This window comes from Balaenoptera physalus (assembly GCF_965194825.1).
Source record: "Balaenoptera physalus genome assembly, chromosome: 2".
Lineage (NCBI taxonomy): Eukaryota > Metazoa > Chordata > Mammalia > Artiodactyla > Balaenopteridae > Balaenoptera > Balaenoptera physalus.
Genome location: NC_138883.1, coordinates 79,604,796 through 79,632,264, shown reverse-complemented (window position 1 = coordinate 79,632,264; position 27,469 = coordinate 79,604,796). Strand labels below are relative to the sequence as shown.

Sequence of the window (27,469 nt, the reverse complement as noted above, 5' to 3'; positions counted from 1 at the left end):
ATTTTTCCCCCCTTTCCTCTTTTTTTTTGCCTTCTCTTGGACTAATACAGTATTTTTATATGATTCCATCTTGACTCCTTTTTGGCTTTTTAGCTATAAATCTTTGCTTCATAATCTTTTAGTGTTTGCTTCAGGGTTTACATGTGACAGATACTGTGACCACTGTGTGTGTGTATGTATATGTATAAAATTCTAACCTCATAAGGTAAATGTGAATATCTCTATTTCACAGATGAAGGAAAAACATATTGCTGAAATTACAAATGAATGCCTCAGAACCAGAATTCAAACCCAGGTTTTCCTGACTCCAAAACATACATTGTAATGTCAGGAAAATTTTATAATAACTTTCAACCTTGATATAATCAGAAGTCTATAAAAAAGACATAGGCTAAAAACTGAATTGTTATTACATTTTTAATTATTGAATATATATGTGAAGATTGCAAAGAGATATAGGGTCTAAACATAATGGATTGCCAGAATTTGGAAATAAATTCAAGAATATGGTACTGTTATCTCTCTCTCTTTGAAGCTAACTATAGTAAAACAGAACAATGAAGAAATTAGCTATCTGCATAAGTAAACCTTACCTTTAAGGCAAAGTCTTAAAATATGTCACTGATAATATTAATGTGTAGTGCAAATTTCCTTTCATATATTTATAACTGACTAGTGCCTGATTGAACTCACTATAGTATTTGAAAATGCAACTGCCACTAAAGATGGTTTTGGAGGCTTTAGCCCCCTTATAATCTCTTGCTTCCATTTTTAACTGGATAGCCACTCCTAAAACATTTTTTATATAGAGATTCTAGAACTCCTATTGTTTGGGAAAAAGAATGAAAGGAAAAGGGAAAAGGATGCCCCACCAATGAATGTAGATATTCCGGTCTCCTTCAAATTTTAATTCTTATGGTACATATACTCATACATATAATATATATATATTGAGAAAGAGATTTAATGGAATGATACCATTTATCAGATAATAAAAACTGACTCTATCCTTTCCAATAACTGTTTTGTTAATTAAGATATTAATTGCATACAATAAATATTACCAATTTTAAGTGTACAGTTTGATGAATTCTGATAATTGCATATAATTGTGTAACCACATGTTCTATCAAGATGTATTAGAACAATTCCTTCACCCTAAAAAAGTCTCCTTAAGGCCTTTTGCCCTTGATGACCTCTCCTCATTCCTGACTCCAGGCAATGCTGATACTCTTTCTATTACGGGTAGCTTTGCCTTTTCTAGCATTTCGTAAAAATGGAGTTGCATGAAATATAGTCTTTTGTGTTTGACTTCTTTCACTTTAGCATGCTTTTAAAATTCATCCATGTTGCTGTGTGTGTTGCTGAGAAGTATTCTATGGTATGAATATACCATAATTTATTTATTCATTTGAAAATTGGGGTTGCTTTATGTTTTTAGCTATTATAAATAATGCTGCTATGAATATTCAACTACACATTTTTACATTGATATATGTGTTTATTTCTCTGAAGCAAATACAAGGAATAGAATTGCTGGATCATAAGGTAAAATGTGTTCAATTTTATAAGACACTGCCAAACTGTTTTATAAAGAGGCTGTACCATTTTTGCATTCCTACTAACAATGCACTAGAGTTTTAGTTGCTCCATAACTTTGTCAACACTTATTACTGTCAGTCTTTATTACATTAGCTATTTTAGTGGGTATGTATTAGTATCTCATTGTGGTTTTCATTTGTTAGGCAATGTTTCAATGAAAGAGCTATATTTCCAATTTGTGCTTTCCTATTGGCAAAAACACAACTGACTTACGTACATTCTGGTTTATTATTGAGTCATCCATGAAGCTGTGTAGCTTCTATCAGTTCCCTACAGTCTTATCTACACTGGATGAATGGTAAAGACTTTTTGAATCTATGGAGCTGAAAACTAGCTCCTATACTTTTCTGTAATTTCATCAGAGTATTGCCTAACCCGTGAGACCTAGCCTGAAGCAGTCAGGTATTCTGCCTCTCTTCCTTCCTTCCTTCCACTCTCCCAATCATCCATTCTTCCAAATATCTCCTCTGTTTACAAAGATAGGTGTTAATTTTGGAAAATTAAAATGATATAGAAAGGTATATATAAGAAAGAAAAAAAATCCATTCAGTTTTACCACCCAAAGACTACCACCATCAACATGTTAATGAATTTTTTCCAGATCTCTCTTTATGTAAAATAAAAAGACTTTGTTATTATAATGAACTATTTAATTTAATTCTTACAACAACTACGTGTAGTAGATCATACTTTAACCCCACCATACAGATAATAAAACTAAAGAAAAAAAGGTTTCAGTACTTTGTCTCAAATTACAAAGCTTAGTAAGTGGCAGTACTGATATTCAAATTAAGGCAGTCTGAATCCAGACTGCAAGTACTTAACCATGCTTCTGCACTGTCTCTCATATATGTGCCTATGTATACGTGTGTGTATATTCTTTGTATGTTAATGCAATCATATTATATCTCATGGTTATATTTACATGGTACATTTATTTAACCAATCCCTAATTATCGATATTTAGTTGTTTTCTGTTTTTCAATATTATAAACAACATTGCAAAGAACATTCTCCGTACTATTGTTCAATTATCTCCTTAAGATAATTCCTACTGATGGGAATGCTTAGTCAGAGTTTATGCACATTAAAGATTTAATATGTAGTCCCAAATTGCCCTCCAGAAAAGTTGTACTTACTTCTCCAGCAACTGAGGATGAGATTTTCCCTTTCCCTGTATTCCTGCCAGCATTGGTCTCTATCCTCACCAGTTTTGGCTTTTTTATAATCTCCGCTAACCTGAAAGTTAAGAAATTATATCACACGTTATTTTATTTCATTTACTTGTTATTGGAGCTAAATTGTTAGTCTTTTAAAATATACAAGTAATGCATATATATTCATCAAAAATAGTCAAACAATACAGACATATGAAGTGAAAGTAGAAGTCCCACCTCCCATTTTTCTCATAGAAGTATCATTGTAACAGTTTAGTATATAACTTTGTAGAGCCTTTAATATTTACTAATATATTTACTAATATATTTATGCATATATATGCTTAATTTTCCTTTGATATAAATGAAAACATCTTATGCAACTTGCTTTTTACACTTGAAAATATGTCCTAAATAATTTTTCATTTTTCTTTAACTGTTACATATTATTTCACTGTGTGGAGGTACCATAATTTATTTAACTAGTTCTGTTGATGAAATTTAGGTTAATTACATATATATGTATGTGAATAAATATATAGTAAGTACCTACTATATACAAGGACTGTTCAATAAATGAATAATAAATATCAATTAATAAATATAATAAATAATATTATATATAAATATATAATAATTTAAAATTCCCTGTCCTGATGAGATTTCCATTTTGCCACAGTGGACATTCTTATACATTTTTGCACATATACAAGGGCAAAATATTTCTGTAGCCATGTAAACATTTAAAATTTTGATAAATAAACATATAATAGGCCATCAATATATACTAGTTGAGTAAAGGAATAAAGATTGTTCTCTAAAGTTAAATTAAAAAATTAATAATAAGCAGATATGTTTTATTTGCTGTGCATAGTGATTAAAACTTTTAAAATTAGTTTCCAACACTGAAAAAAGGAGTTAACTAAAATGGAGATTTCTATCATCTCTTGGAAAATTGGAAGATCTGGTAACACTGGGTTCACATTTGCACAGGGCAGCTACAGCAAAGTGATGAGTGAGTAGTGGTTTGCCACAGTCTTCACCATTCCAAATTATCTTATACCAACCTACTGCACTCATCTATGTTATCTGACTGGCTCCTATAGCTTCTGAATTTGCCATTCTCCATTATGGAGTAAAGAAAAAAGATATCTAAAGGAGACAGAATGAGTCTCAGGCCTATAATGCTTACCCATGACCTCATGCAATATATTAATTCATGTAATACAATTTGTGTCTTTCAAACAATAGCAGACATCAATGAAACTGAAAGCTGGTTCTTTGAGAAGATTAACAAAATTGATAAATCTTTAGCCAGACACATCAAGAAAAAAAGGGAGAGGACTCCAATAAAATTAGCAATGAAAAAGGAGAAGTTACAACTGACACCGCATAAATACAAAGGATCATAAAAGACTAGTACAAGCAACTATATGCCAATAAAATGTACAACCTGGAAGAAATGGACAAATTCTTAGAAAGGTACAATCTTCTAAGACTGAATCAGGAAGAAATAGAAAATATGAACAGATCAATCACAAGTAATGAAATCGAAACTGTGATTAAAAATTTTCCAACAAAGAAAAGTCCAGGACCAGATGGTCTCACAGGCGAATTCTATCAAACATTTAGAGAAAACCTAACACCTATCCTTCTCAAACTCTTCCAAAAAATTGCAGAGGAAGGAATACTCCTGAGCTCATTCTATGAGGCCACCATCACCCTGATACCAAAACCAGACAAAGATATCACAGAAAAAGAAAATTACAGACCGATATCACTGATGAACATAGACGTTAAAATCCTCAACAAAATACTAGCAAACAGAATCCAACAACACATTAACAGGATCATACACCACAATCAAGTGGGATTTATCTCAGGGATGCAAGGATTTTTCCATATCTGCAAATCAATCAATGTGATACACCATATTAACAAACTGAAGAATAAAAACCATCTGATATTCTCAATAAATGCAGAAAAAGCTTTTGACAAAACTCAACACCCATTTATATAAAATCTCTCCAGAAAGTGGACATAGAGGAAACCTACCTCAACATAATAAAGGCCATATATGGGAAACCCACAGCCAACATCATTCTCAATGGTGAAAAACTGAAAGCATATCCTCTAAGAACAGGAACGAGACAAGGATGTCCACTCTCGCCACTATTATTCAACATAGTTTTCGAAGCCCTAGCCACGGTGATCAGAGAAGAAAAATAAATAAAAGGAATCCAAATTGGAGAAGAAGAAGTAAAACTGTCACTGTTTGCAGATGACATGATACTATACATAGAAAATCCTAAACATGCCACCAGAAAACTACTAGAGCTCATCAATGAATTTGGTAAAGTTGCAGAATACAAAATTAATCACAGAAATCTCTTGCATTCCTATACACTAACAATGAAAGATCAGAAAGAGAAATTAAGGAAACAATCCCATTTACCATTGCAACAAAAAGAATAAAATACCTAGGAATAAACCTACCTAAAGAAGCAAAAGACCTGTACTCAGAAAACTATAAGATACTGATGAAAGAAATCAAAGATGACACAAACAGATGGAGAGATATACCATGTTCTTGGATTGGAAGAATAAATATCGTGAAAATGACTATACTACCCAAAGCAATCTACCGATTCAATGCAATCCTTATCAAATTACAATGGCATTTTTCACAGAATCAGAACAAAAAATTTTACAATTTGTATGGAAACACAAAAGACCCCGAATAGCCAAAGCAATCTTGAGAAAGAAAAACGGAGATGGGGGAACCAGGCTCCCTGACTTCAGACAATGCTACAAAGCTACAGTAATCAAAACAGTATGGTACTGGCACAAAAACAGAAATATAGATCAATGGAACAGGATAGAAAGCCCAGAGAAAAACCCATGCATCTATGGTCACCTAATCTATGACAAAGGGGGCAAGAATATACAATGGAGAAAAGACAGTCTCTTCAATAAGTGGTACTGGGAAAACTGGACAGCTACATGTGAAAGAATGAAATTAGAACACTCCCTAACACCATACACAAAAGTAAACTCAAAATGGATTAGAGACCTAAATGTAAGACCAGACACTATAAAACTCTTAGAGGAAAACATAGGAAGAACACTCTTTTACATAAATCACAGCAAGATCTTTTCTGACCCACATCCTAGAGTAATGAAATAAAAACAAAAATAAACAAATGGGACCTAATTAAACTTAAAAACTTTTGCACAGCAGAGGAAACCATAAACAAGACGAAAAGACAACCCTCAGAATGGGAGAAAATATTTGCAAATGAAGCAACTGACAAGGGATTAGTCTCCAAAATAAATATACAAACAGCTCATGCAGCTCAATATCAAAAAAACAAACAACCCAATCAAAAAACGGGCAGAAGACCTAAATAGACATTTCTCCAAAGAAGACATACAGATGGCCAACGAACACATGAAAAGATGCTCAACATCACTAATTATTCGAGAAAGGCAAATCAAAACTACAATGAGGTATCACTTCACACTGGTCAGAATGGCCATCATCAAAAAAATCTACAAACAATAAATGCTGGAGAGGGTGTGGAGAAAAGGGAACCCTCTTACACTGTTGGCGGAAATGTAAATTGATACAGTCACTATGGAGAACAGTATGGAGGGTCCTTAAAAAACTAAAAACAGAACTATCATATGATCCAGCAATCCCACTCTTGGACATATACCCAGACAAAACCATAATACAAAAAGATACATGCACCCCAATGTTCACTGCAGCACTATTTACAATAGCCAGGACATGGAAGCAACCTAAATGCCCATCAACAGAGGAATGGATAAAGAAGATGTAGTACATATATGCAATGGAATATTACTCAGCCGTAAAAAGGAACAAAATTGTGCCATTTGCAGAGATGTGGATGGACCTAGAGACTGTCATACAGAGTGAAGTAAGTCAGAAAGAGAAAAACAAATATCGTATATTAATGCATATATATGGAATCTAGAAAAATGGTACAGATGAACTTATTTGCAAAGCAGAAATAGAGACACAGACATAGAGAACAAATGTATGAATACCAAGGGGGGAAGGGAGGAGGTGGGATGGATTGGGAGATTGGGATTGACATATATACATTATGTATAAAATAGATAACTAATGAGAACTGACTGTATAGCACAGGGAACTCTACTCAATGTTCTGTGATAACCGAAATGGGAAGGAAATCCAAAAAAGAGGGGATATATGTATGCATAAAGCTGATTCACTTTGCTGTACGGCAGAAACTAACACAACATTGTAAAGCAACTATACTCCAATTAAAAAAAAATTTGTGTCTTTCAGAAAAAGTATTGGTCAGCTTGGAAGCATAGAAAAAGGAAATTCAGGAAGTGAATGATGGCAATATCCTTCCAAACATATTTTGGAAATAGGATATATTTGCCAAAATAACAAGCTGGCCTTTTCAGTTGCAGATATAGTACAGTGGTTAAGAGCATAGACTTTAGAGCTAGGCTGCCTGGGTTTGAATCTTGATTTTGCCACTTATTAGCTCTAGGATTCAAGGCAGTGCTACAGACTGAATGTTTATGTTACTCCAAAATTCGTATGTTAAAGCTCTAATCCCCAATATGACGGTGTTTGGAGGTGGGGCCTTTTGGAGGTAATTAAGTCATGACATTGGACCCTCGTGAATGGGATTGGTGCTCTTATAAGAAAAGGCTCTCCCCACCACGTGAAGGTACATCCATCCACAGACCAGGAAGAGAGCTCTCATCAGAACCAGACCATGTTGATATTCTGATCTCAGACTTTCCAGCCTCCAGAACTGTAAAAAAGTCTGTTATTTAAGCCACCTACACTATGGTATTTTGTTAAAGCAGTCCAAACTGACTAAAACAGGCAGCTTATTTAACTTCTTTGTGCTCAGTTTTCTCATCTGCAAATGGGAATAACAATGTATCCTACTTCATATATTTGCTGTGATAGTTATGTCACTATACCTAAAACACTTAGGAGAGTGCCTGGCCCATATAAGTTGTCATTATTAATATAAATGCATCAGACACTCATGTAACGATGCCCTTAAATCTTCCAAATAATCACTTAATTCCTTTTTTCCTAAATCCTCACCAGGAAATCTTCCAATGATTCCGTGTATGGCATGACTTCAGAGAGATGCACCGGCTTGAGTTGTATTGATAAATCCTCTCAAGATCTCTGAGGAGTATCTACCTATAGGGTTTTTGATTTGATTATCTGAATCTCTATCAATCAGTACATCATTGAGATGTGCTGCCAAGGAAGCAGAATTCAGTGACAGCTTGCAACTTTTTATTACCAGCAACAGTATTTGGCTATGAAGAGTCTCCCCTAAGTAAACTGGCATGGAACTGAGATTTTTTGAGGCTGATTTTCCATTCACCTATTTTGTTGGCTTTATAAACTAATACATAGTCATTTATAACAGTTTGAGATTGTAGGAAGTGAGCTCACAATGCCTTTGAAAGGAAAATCTTGGGCAAGTCATTTCAACATATTATAAAAAGAATTACTTTAGACTATGCTGATATAAAATCTGTTATCTTGTTGACATTGATTGGGCTGCAGCTACCTTTACACTATCCATGTAGAATGCTATGCATATAGGGGTCCTGCTAAGCCAACTTTTCTTGAAGTTTGGGCAAATTACTTATCGACAAGTGGATTGACTACTTAAAAATGAGTTCTCCTTATTAACTTGTGAGTCTTTTTAAAAATACTTTGTGAAGTTTCAATATTAGTATGTTACTATGTTCAGGATTAGTATATTTGTTTCAAAGTAAATTAAAGCATTTCCTTAAAAATACTGGTGTTGAAATTCCTCATTTTGGCTTTCCATGACACTGGATAATCTGGCATCATTTTATCCATCCAACTTATTTTCCCTTCTCTCTTATATACTCTTACAACTTATCAGGCAGGTTTGCCCACTACTGCTGAACACACCATACTCATTCCTGTAGGGGAGGAAAAATTCTCTTCTACCCTCTTAGGTTCTCTGGCTAAGAATTAAACTCGCCTATGGCAGATTAACTGGCAAAAAAAAATACAAGTTTTACTAAAATTTCTTACATGGACATGGGAGCCTTCACAACAGAATGAAGATCCTCCCCACCAGCCCCCAAAAGATGGCAGAACCTACATGCTTTTATAGTAGGTTGAACAAAGAGAGGTAATTGTAGAAAAGTAACTAAACTATACGGAGAGGCGAAAGGAAGATAAGAATCCATATTTTTAACAAGTTCTGTTTGCACAGTTTTGGCCTTGATTCCCCATTTCCTATCTCTGGAAGAGAATATCTTTTTTTCTCCCAAGTACAGAGAAGGCACCTTTTACATTGGGCTTTTATCTCCTGCTTTCAGAAATAAAAAGCAGTTCAGAATGCCCTTATTGCACCTGCTATTTCTCAAGTGCCCTTAACTTAAAATAATCAGTATGCCAAAGTGGCATTTTTGGGGTGACATGCTCTGAATTCCTATATCTGTCTTTGTTTGTAAGGTCCACCTATTCCTCCTCTTCATTTCTGCCCATCATTCAAGTCCTGTTTTTTTTCTAGAATTTATCCTGTGGATTCAACGCATGGGACTCTCGTCATATGCATTACATAACTTGTTACTTTCAAAATATGCCCTCTTGTATTGTGAATATTTGTTTCATGCATTTGTCTTATCTCCCCATCTAGACTGCAAGCTCCTTAAATATTTGACTCATTTCATAAATATCCACGATCACAAAACTTTAAAACTGCATTTTAGATGCTGAAATTGGTATGCAGACTGTCACTGCTCTAGTCACCCATACTAAGAATAGCAGAGTTAATGAGAACATAATAGTATAATAAAATTGAATGCTTACTGGGTACAAGTCCCTTACATATATTTATTTATTTAATTCATAATGGTGACATCATCCTTCATGGTTTTCTTCCTCTCGCATCCAATGTTTAGTCCATGTGATTCTATTGGCTCTACCTTCAAAATAGATCCGGTACATTCCCACTTCTCACCGAAGTCACCAGTACCATCCTGATTCCAGGCCCCATTATTTCTCTCCTGGATTATTGTAAAAGCCTCCTAATAGGTGTATTCGCAACACAGCCCAGTGTCATTCTTTCAAAGTTTTAAGTCATATGTCTATTCAAAATCCCGCAACGGTCACTCACTTCAAAGGAAAAGATGAAGTCCTTAGCGGCCTACAAGAACCTATGTCACTGGCAAAGCCCACTGGGGTTCCACGGAAAAATAAGATGGAATCTAGGTGTTAAGGTCTAACTTCTTCTTTTGTGCTTAGTCTAGTTTCACTTGCCTACAGGGGGTCGTGTGCAGAGGCCTTGCACCTAACACGTGGAATCAGAGTTCCCAGCGCAAAACTGCTGCGCCCGACACCCCAAATTGCCTGGGCCGTGGGCAAAAGCCCTAGCGCACAACATCTCCATTCAAGATGGGGAAAACATACCCTGTGCAGAAATGCTGCACCCAGCACTTAAGTCTAAGGTGCCCCCAGGAACACAACTGTGCCCCACCCTATTGACAAGAACCTCATAAAGCTGCCCTGCCCATGGCCTGTTGGGGAGAGCTTGTCTTCTAGAGCGAGAGCTCACACCTCTCCATTCTTTGACCAAAGAACAAAGCTTTGCTTTGCTTCTGAATGAACCAGGCAGGAGGACCCTTGTTGGAGCCCAACTTGAAAGGGTTGGTAATACTAAGACAGGCTGGGACATGGTACACTCTGCTGTAGTACTTTCACATGGACAAACGGCTCCTTGAGCAACAAAATACAAGGAAACTATAAGGGACTAAAAATAACTGCGTGCATGCTCAGTTGGGGCAAATTATACAAAACAAGATACAAAAGACCAAAAAAAGCTGGGAGCAAAAACAGGGTGTCAGGAGCAAAAGCAGGGTGCTGTGCATGCCCCCTGCACGCAACACCACCAAAGGGGTGGGCAAACCACCTAAGCCACCACTCCCGGCCAACCCCTGGACACCCCCCCTACCCTCATCCCATATAAGGAACCAGCTGCCCCCACCCCCACCCCTGGGGAGCGAGCAAGGGAAACTATTACTTGTTTTTGCTCCTCCCTGCTTGCCTGAATTTCTTGTCTGGCTTCTTGTCACCTTCTATTGATTGGGCAAGGTCAAGAACCATGGTTGGCATCCGTAACACCTATATGATCTCCCTCACTCCATCACTGGAACCTCATCTCCCACTACTCTGAGGCTTCAGCCACACTGGCCAGCCTTGCTTTTCCACAAACACATAATGCATCTAGGGTCTCGGCTCTGGTTTTTTTCTTCTGCCTAAAGCAGCGGTCCCCAACCTTTTTGGCACCAGGGACTGGTTTTTGTGGGAGACAATTTTTCCACGGATTGAGGGTGGGGGGATGGCTCAGGCGGTAATGCGAGCAACAGGGGAGCAGCAGATGAAGCTTTGCTCTGCTGGCTGGCTCTCCCACCCACCGCTCACCTCCTCCCGCTGTACAGCCCAGTTCCCAACAGGCCGCGGACCAGTTGGGTCTGTTCCCAACAGGCCGACAACCTCCTTCCTGATTCCTCTCAAGCTCCATTCTTTTTCATAGCACTTAACATGTTTCAACATGCTATGTAACCTTTTGCCAGTATACTGTCTGCTTTCCCCACCTCCATGTAAACTCCCGGAGGGAGGTGATTGGTGTTTTTTTTGGTTTGTTTTTGCCGCTCTATCCTTGCAAACCACACCTGGCAATCTCCCACCGGACGTTATTGTTTTATTCACGGATGTATCCCAAGAGCCTAAAACAGCGCCAGGTAAATAAAAGGCACTCAATAAATACTTGGTGAATAAATTTAGAAACTAGATTTTCTTTCTGCAAGGACACTGCTCTTTGGTGATGAGCCTTAATCAGCTTCTGAGCTTATTACACAAAGGGCCCAAACCACAGGGAGCCTAGCGGCCCTGGGAGTGGCCCCAGAGGTAAGTTGGAAGCACTGAGGAGACAAAAGCTAAAAAACTAAAAGGTGCAGCTCCTTCTGGGGAAGGGGTGGGTGGGTGGCTGAGGAAGTAAAGACCAACTTGCTTTCCCTTTGCATGTCCACAAGTGTTTCAATGGGCGGCATAAAGGACTTTGAACATTCTCCTACCCAAACAAATCCAGGGCTCCGAGCCCGAGCGCGACGACGCGGGACTTGCCCTTCCCCAGGCAGCTTCAGTGCCCTCACTTAGGTGGTTAGGCCGCGCCTAAACAGCGTTCTTTTCCGAGCCGGGACGTCCCTGCCTCAGGGACTAGGCGCCAACGTGGCGCGTACTCCGCGCCCAGGTGCCCCGTGGGCGGCCGTAGGGGCCGCAGCACCGGTCGCCTGACAGGCGGCGGAACGAACACCCGGGCGAGGACCTGCGCGCGTCACGGCGGCGGCGGCGCCCCGCCCCCGCCACACGCATGCGCACTGCGCCCAGCATGAGGGTCGCGGCTCTGATCAGGTAACCGCCCCGCTGCCGCCTTCCTCCTCCCTGCTAGTCTCCAGTCCCTTTCTGCTGAGCGGCGGGAGCTGCCGCCACCGCCGAACTGACGGTGTCCCTGCAGAAGCCGCGTGTCGGGGGCTCGGCGGGTCCTCCCGGTAGCAGGAAGAGGCGGAGCTTTCGGGCTACCGCCCGGTCCGGCTGGTCCCCGGTCCCGGGCTGCCGCTCCTCCTTTCTGTCCGTCGCCGCCTCCTTGGTCTTCTGGGCCCCAAACTTGGGTTCAGATTGGTTTCTCTTTAAAACTACTGATGTCTGGCTCTCACCGCCCGAGAGCTGGTTAAATTACTCCGACCCGACTCGGGGTCGGATTCTCAAAAACTGTAATGGGCTGTGAAGTTTGAGGGGCACTGCTTGACGCCACTTACTCAGTCTCTCCCACCTTTTTCTCTCTTCATCCTCTTTTATAGTTCCCTTCAGTCTTTCTGCCGGTCGTTGGGCCCTGCCTGGTTCCCTAGGTTGTTACCAGCCCCGCCCCCTCCCTTAAAAGACCACCTCTCCCTCGCCTGCCGTCCCAATAGTGACTGGACTGTTTATGGCATAGATGTGTTTTACTTTGGTGCTCAAGTGATAGAGATGGAATTATCCTGTTTTATCTGAGATCCAGTTACCATTGCTTTGGACACTCATGATTGCTTTTAGAAAAGTGACCTTACGGTAACATACTCCATATTCCAAAAGGAGTTTGAAATCTGTAGTAACCCATCATGTTTAGGTGTCTAAATTAAGTTCTATGACGACCAAAGATTGGTCAGCTTAAATGTCTCCATACTCAATCTATAAACTGAAGCAAAAGGGAAAAAAACAACAAAATGCAAAAAGGAAAAAAACAACAAAATGCAAAAGGGAATTTAGACTACTTGAACATTTGTTTGATGAGTTTTGGATCTGTATAGAGTGAGATGAATAGAGGGCAACCATGCAAAGCCCATTGAAGATTTCATGAAAGTTTTTGTTCAGTGACCTACGAAATTAATACTGGCTGACAATAGTGTGACCTATTAAGGACTCGATATAACATCTTTTACTTCAATGCCATTGTTAGGATACTGGACTATAATGCCAAAATAATTTTTTTTTTCAATGAATTTCTTCTGTAAACAACGTGATTAAGCTTCCAACATTATGGACTTCATTTGATCTAGATAAGTAAGAACAAAAAGCAGTCCAGGAAATGAGTAATTCATATCCACATGCAGTTTACCAAAAGTTTAACCGTTAAAGTGAGACACTTAACTAAAGTCTCAGAAATGTTGAAGGGAAGGAGAGAAGAAGATTGGTATAATCCACTACACTAAATATTCTGTAATGTGCATATGTTACTTTTATAATAAAAAAGCAAATTACTTTTAAAAAAAGGCAATGTTGGAAAATTGTTGCTAAAATGTAAGATCTGTATAAATGTTGGAAGACATAAGTAGGAGTACAGAACATAATATGTACATACAAATATGAATGCATATGTAATACATATATACATTTGTATGCATATACACTTGAATGTATTTGGATTTGAACTTAATACAGTGAATCTGCTTGCAATAAATATATTTAGTGTGTGCACTAAGAGATGGGATATGTGTGTGTGTCCTAGGGAATAAGTGAAACCAAGATTCTTACATTATCTTTAGACCATGAAGAGCATATTTTCCTAATACACAAAAGATTGCATCATTGAATTTTACAGTTGAATGACACCTTGAGGATTAGTTAGACCATTCTCTAATTTTATAATGAAGCATGTGAACCCAAGCACATTGAGTAACTTAGTTTGGTATTCCAGAATTGGGAACTGAAATCTGATCTTGTGAAGGATGTCTGCCCTAACATGCTGATGTACTTTGTGATGTTCTAAGAAGTGAGTAAGGTACTCAGCATTTTCCAAACGTAATTTGACCTTGAAAACCTTTTGTTCTTAGAGTACTTGTTGGACACTAGTGTTCCACAGAACACAATTTGGGAAATACTATCTTAAAATCATATTTGAAATCTTAGCATATTTTAAAATAAAAGGACAAGTTCTGATTGTATACCCTTTAATCTTTAATATTCTAAATATTGTAAAGAATTACATCGTCTTGTCCTGGGGAAATAAAACAGTGAGGTTCAATAGGAGAAGTTGTGAAAGAGGTACTTGGGGGAAACATCAGATGCTGAGGAGAGAGAGCATGATGTGTAACTTCACTTTGCCCCTTGCAGTCTCCCTCCCCTTGAGAAGTTCTGGAATGACAATTGTTACTGATCAGAATATGGTAGTGGCTGACAAATGCTGGGAACTAAAATAAAAGGCAAAATGGCCAACTTCTAGGGTAATTAGTCTCTTGGTTTCTTTGTTTATAAATAGGTCTAAACATTATCTGGGGGTACATTTGCAGATTTTAGCAAAGATTAGAATGAAGGGAAACAGGAATAAAACAAAGGAAGAGAGACAAAGATAAAACAAAGGAAGAAACATGCAACAGAGCACTAAACTGAAATAGTATAGAGGTTGCCATTCAACCTTGTTATAGATGAATGACTATTGGTCTTGAATAAGTGATTTGCCAGGTAGGTAGATTTGGTACCAGAATTTAGAATTTCCTGTCAATCTGTTTATTAGATTTATGACTCAGGCCTTATCCTGCCATCATATGTAGTGATGGCTGAAAGATGAAGTACTGATAGCACTGATGTTTAACTTTAGCAGTGTAATTCAGCATTTTGCTTTCAACCTCTACAGAATTTGAACCCACCAAGTACATCAAACTTTGTCATTTGATTGGATCTCAGATCTTTAATTTGATCCTTTAATTGGTGATGGTGACCCTTGTTAGAGTTCTTAAAGTGGAACAGATGTTTTTTCCTACTTTTTCATAGAAAATTTCATCTGAGAAGTATATATAATAGTTTAACTGAAATGTAAAATTAAATCATATTTTATCTGCAAAACACTTTATATATTAAGCAAAGCCACTATCACAAACCAAAGAGTTACCATTTTTTATTTAGCATAGTCTTTGTTATAACGGCATATAATTTCATAAGCCCTTGTGAGTAGCAGCCTTAGATAATCAGATTCGTTTGATCAGTTGCGTATGCTATGGAAATTACATGTGTTTTTTGCATTCTAATGTAAAATAGTCCCTCAAATATTCTGAAAAGCTGAAAAAATGTGTTCTATTTCGATATCTAATGAGTCTATGTCAAATAATGGTCAGTAACCTGATATTTGTCTCATCTATTTCTTTATTTATTTTTTAGTGGTGGGAAGGACAGCTGTTATAATATGATGAAGTGCATTGATGCTGGGCATCAGATTGTTGCTTTAGCAAATCTAAGACCACCTGAAAACCAAGGTAAGTGTATAACTATCAGAAAGTTCTCTAAATGACTGAAACTCCAACCTCATAATCGCATTCTATTGTATGCAGTATGCAAACAATAAAAGGAACTCATATATCTTTAGCACTGATTACCTGCTATGTTCTATGCTAAGTGTTTTCGATTACATATCCTTTACTCCTCGCAAGAACGCCTAGAAAGTTTTATTAGACAAAGATACTGAAGCTTAGAGTTTTATAAATTTGTCCAAGGTGAAATAGCTAGAATAAACTTGCAGAGCTGAGACTTGAATCCTCTTACTTCAGAGTGCACTGCTCTTCTACTACAACACTTTTCCAAGTGTTGTTGGCAATGCACAGTTAAATAAGGTACAGCTTCTTGGAGCTTGGGAAGTAAGACATATATTAATAAATGATAATATATGAATTTTGTTATTAAAAGCATCCAGTTTAGCCACCTTAGATGTAAGCTAAATGTGTGAGACTTGAGAGAGCCATAGAGCAATGTATTTCTACTTTTTATTTGTCTGTGGTAATAAGGACATCTACAAATAATCCATAGACCTTATTTTAGCTACTTTTTTCAGTTTTTCTCCCATGAAATTTCCCCATTTAGAACTGTTTTTTCTCTGTGCCCATGTCAGTGTCCAGATTTCCTCTTTTAATAAGGACACCAATCATACTGGATAAAGGCCTTACCCTAATGACCTCATCTTAACTAATTACATCTGCAATGACCTTTAGGACTTTAGCACAAGAATTTGGGAGCGACACAATTCAAACAGCAACAATATCTTTTTTTTAATTGAGATATAATTGATGTGTAACACTGTATTAGTTTTAGGTGTATAACATAATGATTTGGTGTATATATATATATATATATTGTGAAATGATTACCACAATAAGTTTACTTAACATCCATCACCACACATAATTATAATTTTTTTTCCCAATCAGACTTTAAAAAAAAGAAAAATATTCACTGATTTGCTTTTTATACTCTTTTATTATACCCATACAACCATAGATATTAACTGCTAAAATGTAATAGGGCAAGATTAACACTTGTCTAACTCTATTACTACTTTTCTAGTAAGATCTTTTTATCATCCCCTTAACTTCTTTCAAGATTCCATGCTTTTGCTCTACTATTATTTTAGGATGAATTATTAGTGAAAACCCTAATCATAGTTCCTGGCATGAAGTAGGCACCCAGTAAATTTAGTTGAATCTGCATCTAGCACTAAATATTTCCTTCCTTCCTTCCTTCCTTCCTTCCTTCCTTCCTTCCTTCCTTCCTTCCTTCCTTCCTCAGTGCTGCCAGTATATTGAATTTTTGTTTTTATATCATTTTACAGTTGTTTTCTATTTATTTTGTCTTTTTCTTTTTTTTCTTTATGCCCAAATTGTTTGTAAGCTTCTTGAGAGGAGAGGTCATATCTTTTGTGTTCCTTTAATTGTTCCTCAGCACTTGGGACAACTTTGTGCCTCTGATAAGCATTCACTCAAGGTTTATTGATGGACAGATGAATAATGAACTAACTAGAATTAGCCCTGCAAGAGCGAGCAGTTATTTCAGTCAGATATTTGAATTTTCTTTCCTTCTCTGATTAAGACCCAAGTAATGCTGGAAGTGAAGTGGGGAAGATGGAGATTAGAAGTATTTTATAGGAAGAAATAGAACAGGTCCTGTGGAGGTCCTGTAGAGGATCAGGGGTAAACATACACTTTAGGATTTTGTACTGGGCTTCTGATGATTAATAGTAATAGCTTTTTCGAAGTTATATGTTTAGAAAATAACCTCCTATTTCTGACTTTAAATAATAAAGAGAAAATTCTTTCACTAAGGGTGAGTGGGAACTATACTATAACTTCTATATTATAAAAGAAGAAGCAGAATTTCCTTGCAGGTTGTGTTCTGTTACCAAAGGAAAGAATTTTCTTATCCCTTGTGGCCAGTCAGGCAAGTGAGTTTTTTAAGCTTTCTATCTTTAGAGGTGTTGGGATTTAAAAAGCAGATTGTCTTATATAATATATAATATGTACATGATATAATTTCATTCCCTGGAGTTTCTATCTTCAGCTTTTCTATATGAATTATTACAGTTACCTTGTACTGAATCATTAACGTACAGAGCTTCCTTGACTTACAGTAGGCTTATGTTGAAATAACATAAGTTGAAAATATCCTGTCATAAATTCATTTAATACACCTAACCTACTGATCATCATAGCTTAGTCTAGCCGACCTTAACTGTGCTTAGAACACTTACATTAGGCTACCACTGGGCAAAAACATCTAACACAAAGCGTATTTTATGATAAAGTATTGAATATCTTATGTGGTTTATTGAATTCTGTAGTGTGTGGAAGTGAAAAACAGAATGGTTGTATGGGTACAGAATGGTTCTAAGTGTATTGGTTGTTAACCCTTGTGATCGTGTGACTGACTGGGAGCTGTGGCTCTCTGCTGGGCATCACACAGAGTATCGACCACATATCACTAGCCTGGGAAAAGATGAGACTTCAAAAGTCGAAGTACAGTTTTTACTGAATGCGTATTGCTTTTGTACCATCGTAAAGTTGAAAAATCCTACATTTAACCATTTAACCAAAAATCCTAACCTTAACCAAGTTAAGGACTGTCTTTATAACCTTCCATGTGCTCAGGGTTCACTAGCAGAGTGGTAAGATGACATGCAAAGTATATCTTTAAATTACGCCTCATATGGAATGGAGCTATTTATTTAGAATATTGTTAGTGAGAAAAAATTTAGTAGTAAATGGAATTGAAATATTACAAAGTAAAAGCTGGAAAAAATCAGAGGCAACTCTCATTGTAATGGAAGAGAATAGATGGCTGTGGGTTGGTAGATGGAGAGGGTTTAGCTAATTGTGATTTAAAGTCAGCAGGAAGTTGGTGATTATTGAATGAATCATTGACTGACTTTTTCCCCCAACCATGTAAAAGGAATCTTAATGAAGAATGACTGGTAGAGATGACTTCAGTACAAAGTTGGTTAAAGTAAATTCACAGCACTGAGTTTTCAATGGGTAGTCTGGAAAAGACTTTATCCCCATTAATGGGGATAAATGTGAACTTGTCATAAAATTCACAAAGCCATCTCTTTAAATTTGTAGTAGGAACTTTTGTGGTGTGTTAATTGAAGTGCTTCAGGCAACAGTGGAGCCTTTTGGTTTTATTTGCTCTCATACCATTGTTGCTATGTAGCTTCCATTAATAAAAGTTACATTGTGGTTGGGACTAAATGGAGCCTTAAAGGAAAATTGTCTTCCAGGTTTTTGAAGTCAGTAAAAGTGTTTTAATTATTAGGCTAACATCAGGAAGTTTCTTGCTAAGTAGCTCAAAGTTATTTAAATATATTAATTCGATTGTATCAATTGCCTTTAAAACTAATACATTTAAAGATCTAGTTTAAACTTGAGATGAAGGTAATCTGAAAGGTTTTTAGGTAACTTTAGCTATATCTCTCCTTCCTACTGGGACCAGGACTAGACAGATTTATAATAATAATGTGAGTACATGGAAGCCAGTCTGTTCTGTGGGTTCAGAAATCTGGTGAGCCAAAATCTGATAGCATATGGTGGCAGTTTTGATTATTGAAGGGCCCTTACAATATCATTTTTCATGCCTTTTGATAGAATTCTTTCACATTCAGTAGAAAGCCTAGACCTGCTTGGCATATATGCATATAGAAACACATATATGTCAAACATTGTTTTGTAACTTTTTGAAAACTTAATAATGTATTGTGAACATTTTCCCTGTCATTAAGTACTATTCTACCATAGCATTTTCTAGATATTGTGTTTGGAACACAAATACCCTATGAAAATATAAGTGTTCTGTGGATAGATAACTTAGAGAGATAATTCATACACTCTCCCCTTGTTAGAGCACCTTAAAGAAGAATAGCCTAGGAAGAACTGCAGTTAAAACACCTGTTTAATATGGTTTATCCTCATTTTTTATAAATTTATTTGACCACAGAGTCCTTTTTTTTATCCAATACCTATTAATATCTCATGGAATTTCTATTCTGCAGAACATACTTTAGAAAATACTCCTCTTCAAAATTATATTAATGGCTGCATAGTATTTTATTATGTGACTATACTATCATTTTAATCTGTTATAAACAATGCTGTGATGAACATCTTTGCAAATAATCTTTGTGTATATTCATGATTCCTTTTTCTAAAAAAAAGAGTGTTAAGAAATCAGAAAGCATATTCCAATATATTTCTAAGTTTATTTGTATCACCAAAAAGTCTGATGTGACTCATCTGTTTTGAATATTTCACTCATTGATATTTTTGGAATCTTGTGACAACCAGTGATTGTGTTACTTATTAGCTTAAGTTATGTTTCTATACACATTTGTAACTGCTCTAACAATACTGAATTTATATATATTTATATGTTTTATTGAAGTAAGAATATAGAATATATCAAGAGCATCTAAATTTTTTTCTTACAGATATTTGTCACTTATTAACTAAGTACATATTTAATTAAGAGTTTCTTCTACAACTCTAGGTGACTTCATGAATAACTTTGAATGATTTGAAAAAATATTTATGTAATAAAATCTTTAATCAAATAAACTATTCAAAATTTGCTGGATACATACTCTTCTCTTTAAACGTTCTATATATAGTTTTAAAAATTTATGTATACTTGTATTTCTAATTGCAGAAGAAATGACCAGAGCTGATGTGAACTGGATGCAGCTTGAACAAATGTGTAACTCTTATATATTTTATTTCATTTAATAACTGAAGAGAGATATAGTGTAGTAAGCTTTTAAATTGTGTTGACTGCTCTCCAAGCAGTAAAACTTCAGTGGACTTTCAAATCCACTCTCTTTCACTCTGTTTGACTGATTATTTCCACTTTAATTGTTGCAGTGGGGTCAGATGAACTGGATAGCTACATGTATCAGACAGTGGGTCATCACGCCATTGATTTGTATGCAGAAGCAATGGCTCTCCCCCTCTATCGCTGCACCATAAGAGGAAAGAGCATGGATACAGGACGAGTGTACACCAAATGTGAAGGTGATGAGGTTGAAGATCTTTATGAGCTTTTGAAACTTGTTAAGGTATGCAGAGTAACTAATTACCTTTACTGAATTTAGTGTGTGATTTAGTAAATTACATTTACTGAATTATTTAGTAATAAATAATTTACAACTGCTAGTAGCCCAACTATCCTTTGAAAGGATATTTTGTCTTTTTGGATAGAAAACTATTACTATGCCTTTATATTACATAGTATTTAAAAATAGAACTTTTGGTGTAGTCTGGCACCCATAACTATCAAATGATATTTAATTAAGTTCTCCTTAGGATTTTGGAGCTGATGACCTTTCAGTCATGATTTTAGCAAGTACTTTTTGAATGCCTACTATGTGCTTGTTATATATAGTTCTAGGCACTGAGGATAGGGCAATGAACAGATCAAACAAAGTCCTGTTTTGTTGGAGCTTACTTTCCAGTAGAAGGAGACAGACAATAAACAAATTATATGCTTGGTGGTGAAGAGTACTATGAAGAAGTATGAAGCAGAGTCAAGGTGCTCACGAGTGATGGCAGGGTGTGGTTGAGCAAGACCTTTCTGATATGGTGAAATTTAAATAGACCTAAAGAAAGGGAGAGACTGAGCCTTACTTTAAGTTAGTAAGAGGTATGAATTAAATACTTAAGTCCCTGTATATAAGAGTTTGGCAGTCAATGTGTATTCATTATTAATTTCTCTAGACAGAAAATTTAGGAGAGAAAGTATGGGACTCATATATCTAGTAAGTACTATACTTAGTAAATGTTAATTAACAGAGATCCTTTTAAAAGGATAAAAGCAGTTATCTTTTATCTTTTCATTCTCATTGATAGTCAATTACTTTAAAAAGAAACTGGTAGGGAAAACACTTAGAATTGTTACATAATTTACTGTCTAGTTATGGATGGCATAAGAAGTAGATACTTTTCAAAGGAAATCACAGGGACCTGATTTCTTCCCTCTGGGGATGTACATGCTAATAACAACTATTCTGATTATCAAACAAAGGGGAAGGCGTAAAAGAAGTTTTCACTTCTCCCCATGTGCACAACTAAGACCTTGACAGCATTCACTTTGAGGTGTGAAATACTGAGCGCAAATTCTGCATTTTCAAAATTTCTTTCTCAGGGTACAGAGAAACTGTGTATTAAGTTTTTAGCATAAACCAATATTACAGAATGGTGGGACTCAACACTAGAGGTAATTGTATTGCTTAAAAATCACTGATAACTGATAACTTTGGAGAAACTACGTGATAATAACAGGCTTCCAAGAAAGGGAAAGATAATAAATTACTAATCAATTTAATTAAAAACGGGCTGATTAGTAGTAATTAAGAAGAAATTTCCCTTTCAATCCATGCTGTCTTTGGAGAAATGGATGCTTTGCCATTATCTTTATAGTAACCGTCAGTTACGACATAAATTAATGCTAATGTTAAATCTTGACAACTTCTGCTTTGGAAGTTCGTACATGATAATTATAACTATAGCTGAAAGAGATGTTATCAGGTTGTCTGGGACTAAATAGTTCCTTCTTTTTCTGTGCACAAATATTAATTTTACTATAGGATATTTTAAGGACATAAATATTGGAAATATATTGCTTTTATGGAAGAGATTGTATAACCAGGCTTTTATAGTTAAATCCATTTATAAAACACGGTGCAAAGATTCCAATAGTGGTCTTACATATTCTAATGAATAATTGAGTAATTATGGAAAAAACGAATTGAGAGGAGCTATAATTCTTCAAGTTAGACTTCACTTGTTCTAAGGAAAAGATGGAATTGCATTTTTTTAATCCTTTGAATATTAATGAAGAATTGAAAGCATTTAGATTCATTTTCATTTTAAACATTCATTTATAACAGGTTGCAGTTTTGTGACTTTCATATGTATGTCAGTCTTTTGTTTTTGTAAACTCTTTTTCCCCCCCAAATATTAGAGCTAATTTTTGAGTAGGAGGTACTTGTTTTTGCAAAGAGTTTAATTGACTAATTGCTGAAAATAAGTAGAAAGACTTGGAAGAATTTACAGAATTAAAAGTTTCCTAACTATTTTCTAGAAGTCATGAAAACTAATAGAAATACAATAAGCCTTTATGTCTCATAGATTGTCAGGTGATTATGACAGGTAGATATATATATATATATATATGTATATATTTATATCAAGCTGTTTTCAAAATATCTGGTTATCATATAGCTAGTCTTTTATTCTTTAGAATTTCTTTAATATTAAAATGTCATTTTGGTTCTCATCTGGATTAGTTTGGTATATAGATAACTTGTATTATTTCCTGAAAATATAGTAATTTTCAAATTGTGTGGGTGTTTTCCTTTTAAGTCACATAAAGCAATGAAATAGTTACTGAAGGATACATCTAAACATCATATCTCTATAGAGAATATGTTTAGGGATCATGTATTCTTTCTTTCTCCACCTGTTGGGAGCCACTTCTTACTGGATCTCATATCGCCCTCTTTCTTGGTTTATTCCTTAATTTCAGTGGAATCCATCATTAAGAGACTGCCTTAGAGAAGTTACTTTCAAATCCTTGCATTTTGAAAACATTCTTATTCTGCCCTCATATTTGATTGATAAATTGGTTGAATTTAATATTTTAGAATGAAGGTCATTTTTCCTCAAATCATTGAAGGCATTGCTCCATTGTCCCCTAGCATTTTGCCAGTGAGAAGTTTGATGCTAATATGATATTTGTTCCTTTTTAGCTGACTCTTTTTTTAAATTAATTAATTAATTTATTTATTTATTTATTTTTGGCTGCGTTGTGTCTTCGTTGCTGCACGCAGGTTTTCTTTGGTTGCGTCGAGCTAGGGCTACTCTTCATTGCTGTGCATGGGCTTCTCGTTGTGGTGGCTTCTCTTGTTGCAGAGCACAGGCTCTAGGCATGCGGGCTTCAGTAGTTGTGGCATGCAGGCTCAGTAGTTGTGGCACACGGGCTCAGTTGCTCTGCGGCACGTGGGTTCTTCCCGGACCAGGACTCAAACCTGTGTCCCCTGCATTGGCAGGCGGATTCTTAACCACTGCACCACCAGGGAAGCCCCAGCTGACTCGATTTTCTTCTCTGTTATCTTTTATGATTGTGTCTTTATGTTTGACATGCTGAAATGTCACAACAGTGCACTGGACATTGAAGGTTGTTTCCCCTGTATCCCTTCTGCAACTTCCTATTGAGTAGCAGCATATCTCTGTCCTCTTTCTCTTAATGATGGTTTAGGGTGGCATTAATGCAGGTGAAAGCCAGTCACAACATGGCATTCTGGCCATAGCCATTAGGTCAGGGATGATTTTGTTAACCTGCATTGTACCAAATAGAATGAAGCCTAAGATGATGGATTGTTGGCAGAAGATAAGGTCTTTCTCCTGTGCAGAGGGATGTGTGGATGTGAGACCTAGAACTGTTGTGGCTTTTTTTGGGGGAGGCAGGGAAGAGAACGTGCTGTCAAATATGACACACAAAAAATGGCAGAGTCAATAGAATTGCAGTGTGAGGATGACTCTGCAAAATGCTTTTTCATTATTTGTTTGCTGATTTACCCCCCTTGACTTTCTTTATTCCCTTTTGCTGGTACCCTCACTGATCAGACTTTAAATCTCCCAGATTGAATTTTCATGTCTCTTGTCTTTTCTCACATACTTTCCATCTCTGTATCTTTTTGTTGTACATTCTGTGAGGTTTCCATTTTAAATGCCCTACTTTCTTGTTGAAATTTTCTTTTTATTTTAGCAATCGTATTTTCAGTAGCCAAGAACTTGTTTATTGGTTGTCCCTTTTTTAATAACAATCTGTTTTTTCTTCTATAGATATAACGTCCCTACATCCATTTTAAAATACAGATTAGAGATTTTAAACATTATCTTTCATTCCCTAAAATATTCATGTTTTCTTTGGGTTTTTTTTTCTCATGTTTCTTTCTCTTTCATGTTGTAGGCTTTTCTCAGATGTCTCAGTTGCTTGTTCATATCTAAGCATAAGGCAAGAGGAAAGCTGACTGTGAATGCTTTTGACATTAGAGTTTTTCCAGCCTCGCATTTCATCCTTGTTATACCTAGAGTTCAGAATAATGTGGCCTCGTTTGGTTCCTCTCTTGACTTTCTTCTCTTCCATACAACAGTAGGTTACAGCTTCCTCTGTTGATTTATCAGTTGTTGTTCCTTATTCTTCTGCTTTCTGACTCAAGAAAACTAAATGAAATTCCTTTTCCATTGGTGTCTCCCCCCTGTTTTCTTTGTTTTTTGGAGATTATAACTTTGTTTTCATTTTAATGGAATCTCTTAATCCAGAAATCTTTCTTAATTTCATTCCAATGGAATTCATTTAATATTCTTCCCAAAGTTGAGTATTCAATTTCAGTCTTCCTCTTCTAATCTTTGGTACTTTTCTTCTTTCATGTTCCTTTTTGCATTAGGCATTTTATCTTGGTATTGATGATGTTAAATATGATGTTAAATTACCTAGTGGACACTTGTTTTCTAATTTGAATACAACAATAAGTGAATAATGATCTTTTTTCTTTTTTAGATATAATATTTACTATTGATAGACAGGCTTGTGAAAAACTTATTTTTTAAAACTGGATTTTAATTTAAAATTTTTAGAAAACATCAATTGCTACTTTACTCTTTGTATTGGTCAGAATTCTTTTGATTATAAGGAGCAGAAAGTAATGTTCAAGCTAGTTTAAATAATAAGAGAATTTACTGACAATGACCTAAAGATAAGTTTAGCTTCAAGTAGATTAGAAACAGGATACAAGCTATATGACCAACCCGCCTGCTGGGCTGTTTTTATCTCTTGCCTTTCTTTTCTTTTGATTCCATTCTCAGTCTGGACCCTTGTAGTTAGAAGATGGTTCACAGTTACATTCTTTCTAGTTCCTACCTAGTAGGAAAAGCTCTAATCTTCTTAAATAGCTAGAGGGAAAATCCACTTATGTTTCATTGTCACTCAGTGGCCTGACACATATCATCCATGAATGCATTGTTGTTGGGAGAAAATGATTTCATTTGATTGGACAGGCCTAGATCCTGTGCCGTTAGTGGAGCAAGAGACTGAGTCGTGATTGCTGTAACCACATCTACTGTGGTTCTGTGGGAAGAACAGAACCCACTGTTGGCAGGGTAGGTCTCCAAATATAAAGCAGGCTGTTGCCGGTAGAAGGCTGAACTGTGGCAGGGGGTAAAGAGTAACAAGTTTCCTGAGAATAAATAGGTTCCAACTGCTTACAAACTTGAGAACCATTCTAAATGGTTCTTCTTTTGAGATCTTCCTCCCTTTCTCCCCACCCCTCCCCCCTTCTTTTCTTTCCTCCCTCCCTCTCTTCCTTCCTTCTTGGCTTCTTTCAAAAATAGTTGACCATTGGAGCTACAACAGTAAGCTTATACTCTAGGACCTATATATTCAGTTGCTCATGATTTCTCCACCTTAACATCCTGTAGGCATGGTAAACTCCACAAGTTCAAAACGTATTCATTATCTTTCTGCACAAACGTGCTCACTTTTCTGTATTTCCCTCTTAGTTAAAAACATCGTCATTTACCCCATCACCTAAGTCTAACCTGGGGCCTCACTACCAGACTTCCACTTTCTCTCAGTTGCCTCCCACCCCAACCATAACCATTTGATCTACAAGACCTTTTGATATTACTTCTATGACTTCTGAAGTTGACCCTTTGACTTCATTCCCACCATAAATGTTTTTTTTATCTATACTGTGCAAGTCTTCTAACTGGTCCACTTGCCTTCAATATTGCCTTGTGCACCCTCCAGCCTTGCTACCACATTGTCATCAGCTGATCTGCATACATACTTAAATAACCCACCCTTAAAGATAAAGTCCAAACACATTAGCCTGGCAAAAAAAGACTCTTTAGGAAGAGGTCCTTGCAAGCCTGCCTGTCTGATCCTGCCATTCCCACATTCCCAAGCTTCTGGGTTTGAGTTATAATGAACTAATGAGGTTTCCAGGAGATTGCTTTTTCATATCTGAGTCTTTGCCTATGCTTTTCTACGCCTTTATCTCTTTGTTCTCCTGAAGAATCTCTTGTTGCTTCATACCCTTCTGTAGAATTGGCTCTAATTCACCTTCCTGTCTCTTCCTTGGCAGCTTGTCCATACCTCTACTGTGCTTCTTAGGATATTATCAATACTAGGATTGTTTATATGATTGTCTCTTGCTAGACTGTGAGACCCTCAAAGACAATCTCAGTACTCTTCATTTTTATATCTCTAGTGTCCAGCTATGTTCCTGGCATATGGATGACGTTTAAAGGATAGTTGAACAAATTAGTCCAAAATTTAACGAATTATCTTTTATATAATAATTTATCTAATGCAGGGGAGCCACAACATTGTTTATAAATATGATGTAAAACCATTGGCAAATTCATTTTATTTTTGTTTTTTCATTTAGAAGCTTAAATAGAAGTGAAACTTTTATTCATAGTTCATAGAATAGAACTTTTATTCATCATAGTGAAACTTTTCAAAATAGGGTGTCCTATCAGATTTGGCAGTGTCACCATTAAGTGTACCAAGAATAATTTCCAGCTGCAGAATGTTTTATAAAAATGCTAAGCAGACACTTTTTCAAGTTATTTTTGGTATATATATCTTAGAATACCTGCTTATTATGGTGGAAAATTACTTTGTGGATCTCTTTTCACTTTGGATCTCAGGGAAAAACCCTAGATAATTGGGTGGCTTGAGGCAAATCCAAAGGGTTTAGAGCGAGAGGCACATATAAGAT

At 36.3% G+C, this 27,469-nt stretch overlaps 1 protein-coding gene and 1 long non-coding RNA gene across 10 annotated transcripts in view; one reads left to right on the top strand and one right to left on the bottom strand.

The window, feature by feature from the left end:
- The window catches only part of LOC309656288, a 344,992-nt gene extending 332,960 nt beyond the window's left edge, over window positions 1–12,032 (bottom strand). For all 5 annotated transcript variants that reach the window (XR_014261255.1, XR_014261256.1, XR_014261257.1 and 2 more), the window contains exons 1-2: window positions 11,916–12,032; window positions 2,742–2,841 (exon numbers count right to left, since the gene is read on the bottom strand). This is a non-coding gene — a long non-coding RNA (uncharacterized lncRNA). The remainder of the gene's footprint in view (window positions 1–2,741; window positions 2,842–11,915) is intronic.
- Window positions 12,033–12,116: 84 nt separating this feature from the next.
- DPH6 (diphthamine biosynthesis 6) overlaps window positions 12,117–27,469 on the top strand; it is a 306,643-nt gene continuing 291,290 nt past the window's right edge. For 3 of the 5 annotated variants that reach the window (XM_082452408.1, XM_082452409.1, XM_082452412.1), the window contains exons 1-3: window positions 12,162–12,252; window positions 15,529–15,623; window positions 20,544–20,737. In XM_082452408.1, coding sequence (XP_082308534.1) covers window positions 12,212–12,252; window positions 15,529–15,623; window positions 20,544–20,737 — 330 coding nt within the window. In that variant the 5' untranslated portion in view covers window positions 12,162–12,211. Of the gene's footprint in view, window positions 12,253–15,528; window positions 15,624–20,543; window positions 20,738–27,469 lie in introns of all 5 variants that reach the window. The other 2 variants (XM_082452410.1, XM_082452411.1) reach the window with 1 other exon arrangement.